This window comes from Colletotrichum scovillei (assembly GCF_011075155.1).
Source record: "Colletotrichum scovillei strain TJNH1 chromosome Unknown Contig00007, whole genome shotgun sequence".
NCBI lineage: Eukaryota > Fungi > Ascomycota > Sordariomycetes > Glomerellales > Glomerellaceae > Colletotrichum > Colletotrichum scovillei.
In genome coordinates this window covers 1,596,856-1,610,103 of record NW_023336265.1, presented here as the reverse complement: position 1 = coordinate 1,610,103, position 13,248 = coordinate 1,596,856, and the positions used below count along the sequence as shown (strand labels likewise).

Below are 13,248 nucleotides of genomic sequence, written 5' to 3'. Positions count from 1 at the left end.
AATGGCAGTTAAGTCTGTAGTCCAGCCATTATCTGTTGCTGTAAACTCCCACCCATCGTATGGAACCAGATGTAATGGAAACCACTGTTGTTGGACCGTCTTCCCTTGAAAATGATAAGAGGACGAAGTGCCCTACCCAAGGCTGAGATACACTCAATGATAGAGACCCATGCCCTCGACCCAGGTTGTTTCTTGCGAACAGACGTCGTCTCAGCCATGCCCAGCACTAACCCATTAGCTCCCTGACCCTCGAGGATGCCAGTCTCATCCATATTATATCTGTTGGCTGGTTTGATGTCCTTGATCTCAGGGATAGCAAGGAACTTAAACCAGTTCCTAATGACCTCAGTAGATGCCCCATTAACGCGTCTAGAATCGATGGAACGACTTCTCTGAACCTTAATGATAGGGTTCCTTCTCACGAAGGCATAGATCCAGCCTTTCCTAATGGTTTGGTATCCCCAGCAGCAGCCAGAACTCGCTCTGCGAATTCCTTCACCTGTTGGTGCGTTGGTGCGAGGCCCAGCGAAGCCTGAATGCGAACCCATTGTGCCAGCTTACTCTCCTGGTCAGGAGACAGCCTCTGCCAGTCAGCAAAAGCCACTTTCCTAGTCTGACCACCTTGGAGACGTAGTTGGAGGGTTGATCGTGGTATCCCATACTCCAATGAGGCTCTCTTTTGACTCTTGCCGTTTGAGATGTCCTCGAGAGCCTGACGAAGCTGATCTTCGGTATATTGAGGCATTAGATATAGAAGAAGGTATGTGCAAAAAATGAGCCCATTTGGACTCGAATTGAAAATGTTGTGATAAAAGGAGGTTGGGGGTGGGCATTGCGTTGTGGTGGATTTTCGCGTTTTTGTGGGTGCCAGAAACAGGGGGGTGCCGGGAAGTGGGGGGTTTGACTTAATCAACAGCCGTATCTTTCTACGCTGCATCAGGGCGTAATCAATCTATCACCGGAGCTTGGCCAAGAGCAATTCCTCTCGTCGAGTCTGTTGTCATGGCGGAAACGCCGTGGTGTGATACCTACTTAACGAATCGTTGTTCACCGATTCGATCCGCCGCGTAGCTGTCATCTGACAGCACCGAGTACGAACATGCAACCAAACCCGTCACGGCGGGCGCATCCAAAGACTCGAACAGGCTGTAAGACTTGTAAATCGAGGAAGATCAAGGTAAGCAAATTTGTTACTACGGCTTCGGACGGCTTGAATGCACGCGTGACAGTGGGTTGTAGTAGCAGGATCAGTAGTCCTGGTCTAGAAGCCGCCATGCTTGTCCCATGTCTCTTCCTTGGGGGCCGGACCGGTGGGATGAATATCTTCACCCTTCCTCAAATCTTTAGAAACCGGGAATTGACTTGCGAGACTCTTCTAGTGTGATGAGCAGCGACCAGCCTGCAAAAACTGCCTCAAACATGGCGTGGCTTGCGGCTTTCTAGCCTCACCGTCGCTCGACCCCATGTTGACCCTTTCTCAGCATGCGGGCGAGTTGAACTTTCTCGACCTTGAACTCCTGCATCATTACTGCAACTTCACCGCGCAGACCCTATCGGACAACCCGCTGCTCGGGGACTTCTGGCGGCTGAATGTCGTCAAACTCGGGCTGGAAACCGACTACGTCATGAGGAGCATTCTTTCGCTGGCAGCATTGCATCTCGCGTATTTGAATCCCGATAGGAAAGACCATTTACTGGAGAAGTCGATGCTGCATCACGAAATATCCTCGAGGACAGCTGTTGGCCTGATGGAGCACGTCCAAGACGAGAATAAAGCACACTTGTTCATCTTCTCAGTCTTGACGATCTACATCGGTAAGAGTTCTCGTTCTCGGTTTCGTTAGAGGAAGAGTATGCTGACCTGTTTCTCCACTCCCAGTTCTAGCCAATTCGCGATATCTACACGAATCGCCGCTAGCCAGTGCAGGCCAATCTCCCGACTGGATAGTCCTATTCTGCGGGACCAGGTATCTTGTGGGGGAACCGAACGACAACCTTCTAATCTCGCCAATTATTACGCGGATTACTGCACACTTCCAGTATCGAGAAGGACCGTATCACCACACGCATCTTGGAGACCTGGAAGCAAATATCAACGCATCAGAGCCAGATAATGGGCTTCTGGAGATATACAACAGGGCCATCAACGAGCTCTACAAGTCTTATGGCGCTTTCTATGAGTCCGCGGAGCCTCAAGACATTACTGATGTTTTCGTCTGGATTGCCATGGTTGCAGACGACTTCCTCCCGTTGCTGAGAGAGAATAGACAAAAGGCGTTGGTGATATTCTTGTACTTCTGCATGCTTCTCAAGCGCTTGCGAAGTCGCTGGTGGCTGGACGGTTGGGCAAATAATCTCTATGCAGAGACGTATGGTATGCTAGACCACGAGCATAGGTCGTGGATCAGAGATCCAGCAATGGAAACCAATGAACTTTGTCTATAAACAACACGTCTACATATTCCAACCCAGTGTCTGTGTAATTTTACGCATCGATACAGCTGGCGACGAATGTGTCAAGCCTAAAGTTGCCTCAAATGATGCTTCTCTATCGTACATGGTTCAATCTAGCAACGCTAGCCACTGACGGACAACCAGCTTTGCTATTCTTCACCACCTATTTCCGGCCAGTCTGCCTTCCCGAAAGATCTTCCAACATACAGGCACTATCGCTGGAGCCTAATGTATCTCGGTCTTTTCTTGATACCTTCTGTTCCAGGTCTTCAACATACCAAACCAGAAAAATCGCCATGACCGCGACCATAAGAACGGTATCGAAGATGTAGAGAAAGATTTCGTGTGAAATAAGGTACCCGCGGTTACCTTGAAGGTATTCGATGACTCGGAAGACGCTTCGTATGAGGATGATAAGACTGGTGCTGTAAAGGACCCAGAGATATCTTCGCCAGGGGACAATCCCTTCGATGGCGACCGACGTAGGCTTTCGACTGATTCGGTGATGAAATAGGATAGTCGTGATGATGAAGAACCCAAAGACAACAATCTGAACTAGAAGGCCAACAATGATGATCTTCTCGCCAATATCGTACAGCTCCAGGGTTCCCGCTGCTTGGATTCCGCCTCCTCCAGCCTGCATTGTAAATGAGACGACGTCTCCAGTGACGAAAATCTTCGTGACCCATGGCACAGGCAACAGGGAAAGGTGGACGGCTCGGAGAGTTCGAATTAGGCGGCCGAGGATCATGTAAATCGAAGCTGCGTATAAGGCCGGGGCGACAAGAATCAGGATGGCCTGCATGACGAAGCCGCCGATGGCCATGGTATCAAAGTGTGACCATATTCGTCCGCAGTAACCTATCGTCTGAACTACGAATTCAAAGTCAGTATCTTCAGCTCCGATAGATGGAAGGGCAGTTCTGCAAAGCCTCCAATGGAACACGAAGCCTCGGGAGTCCGAGTAAGGGGCGAATTCTAAGCGGGGCCACACTCACAAACACCACCAAGAGCAAAGGCAGTAAAGTAAAAGGCTCGGGCTCGATACAGCCGCCAGAAATGAAGGATGGTCAGAACTGCAAACACGGCAGCACTGACTATGGCAGCCGGAAGAGATGGCGTGTAGCGGTAAAGTCGGAAGTCAAATGCTGCCCCGGCAGCTACCTCTGCACCCCCAGCGCCCGTCGTCGAGTTGAGTCCGTCCATGCCAGCCCCACCTGCAAAGCTTTACTGTTTCGGGGAGGCCAATGAAAGTGTAGGTTGTAGCCGATTGCTTTGAGTTGATGATCGTGTGCTAGCCAAGCTCCCACACCGAGAAGCAGAACAACAAGCCTCTTAGAGTTGAATGAGAGTGATCTAGAACAAGAGAATGAAATTGGAACCGTGTTTCTGATTCGAATTCAGGCAGTCTTTCAGGACTTTTAGTACTTCTTCCATAAAGGAGTGTGCCGGTGGGAGACAGAGTACTAAGCTTGGGACCTTCGGACTCCTCGCACACCTCGTACATCACCCGAGTCCGACGTCCTCGGGCTGATTGTACTACTTTGGTCACGTGAAGTCGAGGGATGCATGAGGCTTAGATACACATTATCATAAATGATTTACGAAAGAATTCCTGCGCCACATCACAGAAACCCGAAAAGTCCGAAGATCCCGAGTTAACTCGCATCTTTTCAGTCGACCGAGAGTTCAAAAGCGCGAGGGAACCGCAGATAGATAATCTTAAAACGAAAAACTTTTAACTCATGATTTCAACGGATCACCTCCTATAGCATACAGTTGGACGTTAGCGGTAATGTTACTTCGGGTCAGTGACTAAGTGCTAACTTATCCTCATACCTTATTGATGGTAACTTGTTTAATCCTCTGAAATCAATGCCAAGCCTTGTTCGGCATTTTTTCAACCACCCAATGTTTTTTAATCAGTTTTGAACACATCATCTGTACGTTTAGTTCTGTTCGGGGGTTGATCTTGGATCAAGCATATTAAACGTTGTTATCGCGTGTGGAAAGTACTGCCTCTGTTTCGCAAACCCACGGTCCTAGGAATTGATGACAACGAAGTCAGACTATCGTTCGTTGCCTCCCAGCATGGAAAGATAGTATGGAGTGAGAGAGTACTCGATTCGGTCAACCTATTGTATTCATGTAAGCCAAACTTGACAGAACGGCTGGATCATGAGGTACCATAGTTCAAGACATTATTGATTTTAGGGTGTTATAGTTGATATGATAGAGTCATTTGAGAAATTGGTAAGGAGAGAGGTTGACTGAATATTATCAGTCAGTGGAAGATGATGACCGAAAAGCGAGCGATTATGGTAGGTATTCGATAAAGTAGCCTAGTCTGTGTCGTTCAACCATCAACAAGTCGCGCATGAGGTTATGGTAATGCGCCTGCGTTGTTACGTCAGGTTTTAAGACAGAACATCAAGGTATGCATATGCCGATGTTGGTCTCCTGAAGTGGAACATAGTCAAAAAATCTGCCCCATGATCAGATATGAGTGCTTGAACTCGATGACTAGCTCTTTGAATCCTTCGCTATGATAAGGTCTCCAGCAAAAGCTTCGTTGGATTAATCTCAAAGCCGTAAGTAGGCTCCTCACATTTTCTCCAGATGCAGTTGAGTGATTATTACTTGCTGGAAGATCGATTCAAAACATCGCAAACTGTTGCATACAGTAGACTGTACCAAGCTTCTTTTGCTGCCTTGTCAACATGAACTCGAGCGAACTCGTGAAAAGGTGGTCGCCTTAGAAAGTTACATTGCATACTCATCAATCAAAAGCATATAATTCGGTATACACTTTGATTTCCCCATTAGAAGCATCATATCGGAAGGTTCTAGCAATAATTTGTAGGTTGAGGGTGGTTGCCTGCGATTCCCGTTGCCAACATCGTTGCTAGTCATCCGTCTCCGGGATTGGGTGTTGGCAGGGATGACTTGTCTACCATCGATTGAGTTTCGAGGGGGGTTCAAATGATTGACGTCAAGATCCGGCGTGGATCGACTGTAGCACGGGGAACCTTCCCTCACGCAGGGGCATGGTCGGAATCCGAAGGGTGTCGCCGCCGACTGCGTGAATGCGGGGTCAACCGTCCGAAGCGTTAGCTCCGATCCGGGGCATATCTACCTAACAACACGGAAGCATCACAAACAAAGCATTATCACATACACTACTCTTCACCGCGAAACCATGGAGTCGAAAAAAGTCATCGATTTTGAGGGCTTCCCCACCGAAGTGCTCCTTCAAATACTAACGCAAATCGACGATGTTCACTGTCTTTGGAACCTCCTTATCTCCTCGCCCATCGCAAGCCGGGTTTTCAACCAATACAGTGACGACATCTTTTGGCCCGCAGTTACAGATAACAATATTCCGTCTCAGACACAGAAAGTCATACGATGTATCATCTCAATACGCTCAGGCGCGTACAAGAACACACCTCATCTCAAGCTTGCCGCTAGAATCAGTGATCGCGAGGCTGGGATCGTGCTTGGCCAGAGCTCGGATTCAGACTACATTCTGCCGACCATGGATACAACGAAGAAGCCCGATCTTCCAGTCATGCGGTCGGTACTTGCTACGGCCAGTCGCTTACACTCCCTGAGCCGACTTTGCATCAGGCACTACCAGGACAGTCTGGTGGCTGCGAAAAGGGAAGGCCGACTGGACGCTCCGGAACTTTCAGCTCACGATAAGCTGTCATGGTGCGAAGAACAGCGGATGATTCGAGCTTTCTGGAGAGTTCAAGTTGTGCTCGAAATGAACTTGGCGGCGCGCAGGTCTCTGCTCCTCGGGACAAAAGTGGATGGAAAGGAGCTAAAGGACCTGAAAACAGAGGTCCTTGATATTCAGTCTTTTTACGACAGCACCAGTACCAACTTTAAGGCCGCTTATCACGAGGTGATGACCGCAGTTGACTATCTCAAGAGTCTTTCTACCTCCAAGGCAGACAGTGCTACCGCACTCGTGGACCGGATGCCATTACCCGAAAGCCCTATCGAGGACATCTCACCTTCGTCCCGAGGAATGCCTGCCACTCCGGATACTCGTAGGTCCGCGTTGGTATTGCCTGCCGACAGTCTATGGATCGTGGATAGCATGGGGAGGAACGCGCATTCGCCGATGAAGTTTGCTGGGTTCGAGCCGTATAGGAGGATGGGCTTCGCAATTTGGGACAGAAACAGACTTGCGAGATTGGGATTGGCTAGTCCGCCAGGTCATGGCCGTGTGACAGGATTGGGGTCGTACTTCTCATCGTGGGTGAAGCTGCTAGGATCTCAGGACATGGCTCGAGCGGAAGGCAAAATGAGAGAGGCGGAGTGTCGAGGCGGCCGGTTGGATCCTTTACAGCCCATGATCCAGGATAATGCATCCTAGGCAAGGATGAAGAAAGGGAGAAAGCCAAGCTTTCATCAACAATCTTTGTTCAATCGTTTAGCACTTCAGCTAGATACTTATTGTAGTGTACTTTTTTTCCACAATCCTTCCGTGTTTGTTGATTGGGTTGACAGACTGTCCAAGATGAACATACTCTCTTGCAGCGTTCCTTGTGAACCCCAACATGACGTTTTTGCTGGTGGCGTAAGTCGAACGGCCGTGGCCAGGAAAACGTGTCAAACCCGGTATACTCATGACATTGATGATGGAACCGCCATCACTGATGCGCTTCAGCTCTTCTCGCAAGCAAAACATTATTCCCGAAAGATTGATTCCCAGCAAGAACTCCCATTGTTGGTCAGACTGGGCCTCAAGTGGAACCTGGCTTAAGATTCCACTTCCGGCAATGTTGGCCAGCAGTACCATCTAGGCGCCCAAACCATTTCTATGTGTCTTGGAACCAGTCTCGGACCTTCTTGGGCTTGATGATGTCAAATACTGTTGCTTAAGCGTGTACAATAGGAACGGACGTCTTCAGCTCGTCGGCAACGGCTTTCAGAGCTTCTGACTGGACGTCAAATGTCGCCAATGATGTTCCTCTGCTGGCGAGGTGAACAGCCGTAGTTCGGCCTATTACACTAGCCGCGCCGGTCATTGCAATAGTCTTATCATTGAATGACATGTCGATAGAAAATATTGATTCGGTACAGGCGATTTAAGAAGAGCAAGGTAATCTGAAATTAGACGAACACTGCCCAGGTTCTCGTCAGATGAAGAGAATTTCCTTTTTCGATGAGCAATACTTTTCATTTATACGAAGATTAATGATCTAGCTATGGCCATTAGGAACTGCCGGCAACATCAGCTCTTCATCAATGGGGCAAGCAACGCATACTCGTCTACGTAGTCTCTGAAGGTGTGGTGGCAGCAAGCTTGGTCCATCATCCTTGCACGATGCCATTATAAGGGAGCTCGATTGAGATTTGTGAGCAATTGCATCCTGGCAACAATGCTTTCCTCAACAGAGTGGCGGTAGAGATTCCTAGGTAATTTGGCCCGTACTGCTGCCGGCTACGGGCCGTCTTCGGACGCGCTCGTCAGTCCGCGTCCGCTTCTTTTCCAGAGACGATATTTCCTGATCCGGCAGTCTAAGCGCGGAGTAAACCCACAACCCACCTGCCGAAGCGTGGAGACGGCAGCGGGGACTCGGGGCGTCACTCGAGGGTCTTGACCTATCCAGTCCCAGGTAAATCGAACGTATAATCTCTGTTATTTCTTCCCATGCATCTGAAGTACCATCGTTGGGTAGTTGTCGTAGGGCCCGCAAACAACGTCATATTCTTGGCTCAAGAGAGTGCGGTCTCCGCGGCCCATAGCTCCGCAACGTCGTCCATGGTACCCTGTGTCGGCACTCCGCGGACGCGGTCTCAAGTGCCGATCGCCCTTGTTGATATAAAGTCGCCAGACTGCAGAAACTTCGAATGGACATACTTTTGACTCTCATGGTCTAGTCCTAGCCTGATACTCATCCCATCTTTGAAAATGTCAAATTTTACCGCAACAACTTCGTCTGTGGACCAAATTCCGTCCTTCAGCATATTGGCTACGGCTGGCTCCACATTGCTCTTAGGCTTGCTTTATGCTCTATATAACTACCTACTTCCCAAGCCGATCCCAGGAATCCCGTACAATACAGAGGTTGTCAAGTCCCTTCTCGGAGACATTCCCAGGCTCCAGAAAGAATCTCCCGAAAACCCCTTCAGATGGATGATTGAACAAGCGCGTCGACATGACAGCCCCTTGTCTCAGTTCTTCCTCCAGCCCTTCCACAAGCCGACGGTTTTCATCGCCGACTTCCGCGAGGGACAGGATATCCTAATGCGTCGCAAAGAATTCGATCGTTCCGACTTCACCATCAGCCTGTTGGGCGGAGAGGCCCCTAGCTTCCACATCAACTTGAAGACAGGGCCGGAATGGAAAGCCCACCGACGCTTGCTCCAGGACCTTATGACCCCCAACTTCCTCAACAACGTCGCGGCCCCGAACATCTACAAGAGCGCTAGAAATCTTCTGGAGTTGTGGAAGATGAAGACTGCTGCCACTGATAAGCCTTTTAGCGCCGAGCAAGACATCTTCTACACAGCTCTGGATGCAGTCTTCGACTTTGGATTCGGCTCCAGCGTTGAACATCGAGCATTGATCCCACAGATTGGGATGCTTCAGAGTGGCAGCGAGAAGAAGGCTGGTATCGATGCGTCGAACGCAAAGGCCGCTAGCTTTCCTGTGGCACCCATCCATCCAACTCTGGAGACTGCTATCAAGACGGCTGACAACGTCACCGGAGTTGCTGCTACAGGATTTCCTGACATCGCATGGTGGTTGATTGGCCTCAAGCCCAGCGTCAGAAGCATGAGAACTTTTAGAAAAGCATTCTTCAAAGAGCAAGTTCAAAAAGCTGTCGAGAGATATGAAGGCCAGGCTCAGGACAATGGCGACAGCGACGTCAAGTCTGCGATTGATCTGATGATCCATAGAGAAACTGTCTTTGCGGGCAAAGAGAACCGCAAGCCGATATATTGGTCTGATGCAATGAATGACGAGGTGAGTATCTTTTGTGACTTTCCTCAAAGCCGATGATGTTTGCAGAACTGACTGACAACGTTTGATGCAGTTGCTTGGTTTTGTCGTAGCAGGTCATGATACCACAAGTACAACCCTTTGTTGGGGAGTGAAGTTCCTGAGCGACAATCCTGCTTGCCAGCAACAGCTTCGCAAGAGCCTTCGCGCTGCCCACCCAAACGCCATTAGCGAGAACCGCCTCCCGTCCCACGAAGAGATAACTGGAGCTAGCATCCCCTACTTGGATGCCGTTGTCGAAGAAATGCTCCGACTCTCGCACACTGCTGTCGGCCAGGAAAGACAGGCCAAGGAGGACACCATCGTCCTTGGACGCCATATTCCCAAAGGCACCACCGTCTTCATTCCCAATAGGGGCCCAAGTTTCACAGAACCAGGCTTCGAAGTCGACGAGAAGCTGCGCAGTGCTTCGTCTCGGACGGCAGCAGAGGAGCGCGGCTTACGGGCGTGGAACTCTGACGGTATGGACGAATTCCGCCCTGAGCGCTGGCTCAAGAAGAGCGATAACGGCGAGGTCGTCTTTGACGCATTGGCTGGGCCGACTTTGCCGTTCGGTCTTGGTCTTCGGGGCTGTTTCGGTCGGAAGTTGGCGTATCTGGAACTTAGGCTTTTGGTGACTCTGTTAGTGTGGTCGTTTGATTTCCGGACTTGCGATGAGAGTCTATCCGACTATGATGATATTGAAACATTGACGCGGAAGCCGAAGCAGTGTTTCGTGAACTTAGGGGTTCTGTAATTAGCCATAGGGGGAAGCGAGAGCGTTGCATTGACATCAGGGTTGACATAGAGGAGCAGGGTTTTGTACCTTTTTGAGTCGAATTGGAAGTCGCCGCTCAATATCACCTTACTGCAGAGCAGTTGTATTAATGCACACAATTTCTAGCAGTAGAAGGGGAGATGAGTCAGGTGGGCATTGAGTGCGAACTCCAATGGAACCTGCCGCTTTTCGCTCTGGGGTCTGGACAATCGCAGCAAAGACACGTGTGGACATGAATTGATCCTCCTCGACATGTCGCATAGATAATGCATGCATGTGGATCAAGCCGTTGAGAGACTCAGTTCCTTGTCTCTCTTGCATTCAGGAACTAGTTCGCCTAAGGTAGTTAACATGGGAAGCCTGGGCCGCCCATGTTTTCAGTGAGAATAGCTCTCTTAAAAACAGGATCTGAACGCCCCTCAGACGCTGACCTTAACACGAAGCAGCTGTCTCACAGTGCAAAATTGTTAGGACAGGTGATAAAGCTGACAAAAGCAGCGATAAAGCTAACTTGTCAGGACTCCAATGAGGCGCAACGAGGCGCACAGCGGCAACCTGGGGAATGCTACAGTGTTGGAATCAGCCACGTTAAACGCCCTGGATTTGGTAAAGTGGTTCCTGAAACCAGCCACAGTCGGCATCTGCCTGGCTGACAGTGCAACGTATTCCTGGTGACGGACGGACTGAAACTTCGTGTCTGACACGCTAGGAACATGCCACGCCTCAAAGTCCCCATAAACACTCGCTCGAAGGCAGCAGGATTTCGGTTCCTATATAGGTTGCCTTGTAATCCTCCTCCCCAAAATTCATTATTTGACGCACAGCCTTCATCTTCTGAACGTAAGAAACACGAACAACTAATTCAACGAAGAACTCTGGTGACTCCTCCCGCGTCTGCATCTCCCAACGTCGAATTCGCAGCTAGTCTATCGCAATACCGCGACAATGGAACCCATCCGCGCCCGTAAGCGACCCACTCCGGCGCCGGCAGCCGAAAGGTCGCTCCGGTCTGCCGACAAGGAGGCCTCCGACCGCACCCAGCTCGCCGGCTTCACAGATCTGCCCGCAGAAATCCACCTTCTCATTTCCAAGCAACTCATCTATCCCGACGCCCTCTCGCTGAAACACACCAGCAGCTACTTCTACTACCTCGTTGACACGGGCGTACGACTCAAGGTTGAGTGGCTGATGGAGCGCCGCATGCTTCATCTTGAGTGTCCAAACGATAAACGGTGCGACCTTGGCAGCGACCTACGCTTCTGTAGAGGCAGTGTTCCGTATGTTGCTCCAGCATTCTATCCCGATATTACTTCTTTGACTTTCATCTTCTCGTATCTGCTATCTAACCTTCGGCCTAGGCTTCTGATGCAAAGGCGACGTGAACACATGGAGTGCGAGTCAAGGCCGGGACTTGGCTGCCTAGTTTATGGCACTTCCGTATGCTCTCATCGACGAAAGATCGGCGCGAGGTGTCAACGGTGGTTGAGGCGACGACTGACCGTAGAGTTGTGGTGGGTGTTGATTGCCCTGATACCGATTGCTTTCTGTTGGCTTTGGATGGCAGAGTTCGCCACGTGGGCCGCAAGTGCATACAGAGTCTCTTCTTCATTGACAGACTCAATGACGCGATGACTTACTGGACGAGGACAAAGAACGTGTCTGGTTCGGTTCCATTCCAAGTACATTTCCACTTATATAGCTTGTCGATAATGTCTAATACGTACGAGAAGGTCCGTCCCCTACGTCAAAACCGCTTGAATGAATGTGCTGTCATTGAGGGATACCCAGGTTCTTCCGAAGGGGCTTCGGGAAATGCGATTGCATGTTGGTGACAGGCCGACGGCAATTCCACTCTTGTTTGAGATCAAAGACACTCGAGACTCATAGACGACTTCAAACAAAAACATAACACGCCCATCTCAGTTGAGAGCTAGATGATATGTGTGCATGAGGGCAGCATGCTTTGAATGCTCATATAGGAAAGAAATTTCCCTCGATAATGTTTTTAGCCCGAGAAAGAGTTCTCGGGCCGTCTCTTTGAGGTACAAATCTCAACATCAGGTCGGTGGCATACGATTTAGCTTCTGTCATTGTTTCTAAAGTACTAAAGTACTTGATTGCTTGGCATGAGGTTTTCTGTAGATAAATACGCCCAGCTATGTCCAGAGTGCTAAGTCCGGGTATCTGTCATGTGATCCATGTTAACATTTGCAATCACTAGTGCGTGCTAACCGAGATTCAACCCGTCTTTGTCGATGAGAGCAACGTTCGGCTCACAGTCAAGGCCACAAGATATGCGGTTTGATCAGGGGCTCAGTCAAACACAACATTGGAACCTCCTCAAGTCCGGCCATACCATCGTCATCATGTTTCTTTTTTGCCGCTATACAGCTGAACTCAATGACAGTAAGCATATTTTTGTTGATCAAATTGGTAGCTTTCGTGTAGGTCTTATTACGGAAAAGTAAGTTGGAAGACTGGTCGCCAAAACCAGAAGCCTACTTATGTGTTTTCTCGAAGAAGTTTCTGTTCACTAACACCATAATTCCGTAGGTACTTTCAAGTAGTCTTTCCCAACTCGTCTACTCGAACTAGGATCTCCGTATGCACGCTAGACAAGGCAAGGCCTGCCACACTTGCAGCAAGACTACCGACACCCACACTTAGTGCAATTGATGTCATGTAACCGTCTACTGTCATAAGGTATGCTGAACATATTTCTATTCAACGAATCCAAGCACTATGGAGAGATCCCCAGACTGACTAGTTGGTGTGCAGATCTGCGCGAAAGCAGGGCTCAAAATGGGGCAACGTGGAGCTTGCCATTTGTTGTAGGATGCAACATGATTTCAATGGAACAGACAAAAGATCAAATTCCGGGATTGAGTCAGAGGACTGAGGCATAGTCATAGCGTGGGGAGCTCGTACCAGCTATCGACCATGTTTCGCTATCAGAGTACGATTGCTTGCTAACGAATCAGTGAGAGGTATCGAGAGGTTGGGATCTTAAGTC

The 13,248-nt window shown here is 49.6% G+C and overlaps 5 protein-coding genes across 5 annotated transcripts; 4 read left to right on the top strand and 1 right to left on the bottom strand.

Moving 5' to 3' along the window:
• Positions 1-255: 255 nt before the first annotated feature.
• On the top strand, positions 256-2,445 carry HER10_EVM0013288 (C6 zinc finger protein; the record flags this gene model as incomplete). Its single annotated transcript, XM_035482651.1, has 3 exons — positions 256-261; positions 1,380-1,815; positions 1,880-2,445. The coding sequence occupies 3 exons, from the start codon at positions 256-258 to the stop codon at positions 2,443-2,445; spliced, it is 1,008 nt and encodes a 335-aa protein (XP_035331980.1).
• Positions 2,446-2,617: 172 nt separating this feature from the next.
• Positions 2,618-3,660, bottom strand: HER10_EVM0009008 (uncharacterized protein; the record flags this gene model as incomplete). The annotated part of the gene is made up of 2 exons (XM_035478511.1): positions 2,618-3,327; positions 3,453-3,660. 2 exons carry the CDS (start codon positions 3,658-3,660, stop codon positions 2,618-2,620), a joined length of 918 nt encoding a protein of 305 aa, XP_035331701.1.
• A 1,993-nt stretch (positions 3,661-5,653) lies between these two features.
• Positions 5,654-6,841, top strand: HER10_EVM0005737 (uncharacterized protein; the record flags this gene model as incomplete). Its single annotated transcript, XM_035475342.1, has 1 exon — positions 5,654-6,841. One exon carries the CDS (start codon positions 5,654-5,656, stop codon positions 6,839-6,841), a length of 1,188 nt encoding a protein of 395 aa, XP_035331491.1.
• A 1,542-nt stretch (positions 6,842-8,383) lies between these two features.
• Positions 8,384-10,214, top strand: HER10_EVM0005060 (cytochrome P450; the record flags this gene model as incomplete). The annotated part of the gene is made up of 2 exons (XM_035474685.1): positions 8,384-9,442; positions 9,513-10,214. 2 exons carry the CDS (start codon positions 8,384-8,386, stop codon positions 10,212-10,214), a joined length of 1,761 nt encoding a protein of 586 aa, XP_035331452.1.
• A 696-nt stretch (positions 10,215-10,910) lies between these two features.
• Positions 10,911-11,867, top strand: HER10_EVM0005662 (F-box domain-containing protein; the record flags this gene model as incomplete). Its single annotated transcript, XM_035475268.1, has 2 exons — positions 10,911-11,512; positions 11,594-11,867. Exons 1-2 carry the CDS (start codon positions 11,181-11,183, stop codon positions 11,865-11,867), a joined length of 606 nt encoding a protein of 201 aa, XP_035331486.1. The 5' UTR covers positions 10,911-11,180.
• Between the last annotated feature and the right edge of the window lie 1,381 nt (positions 11,868-13,248).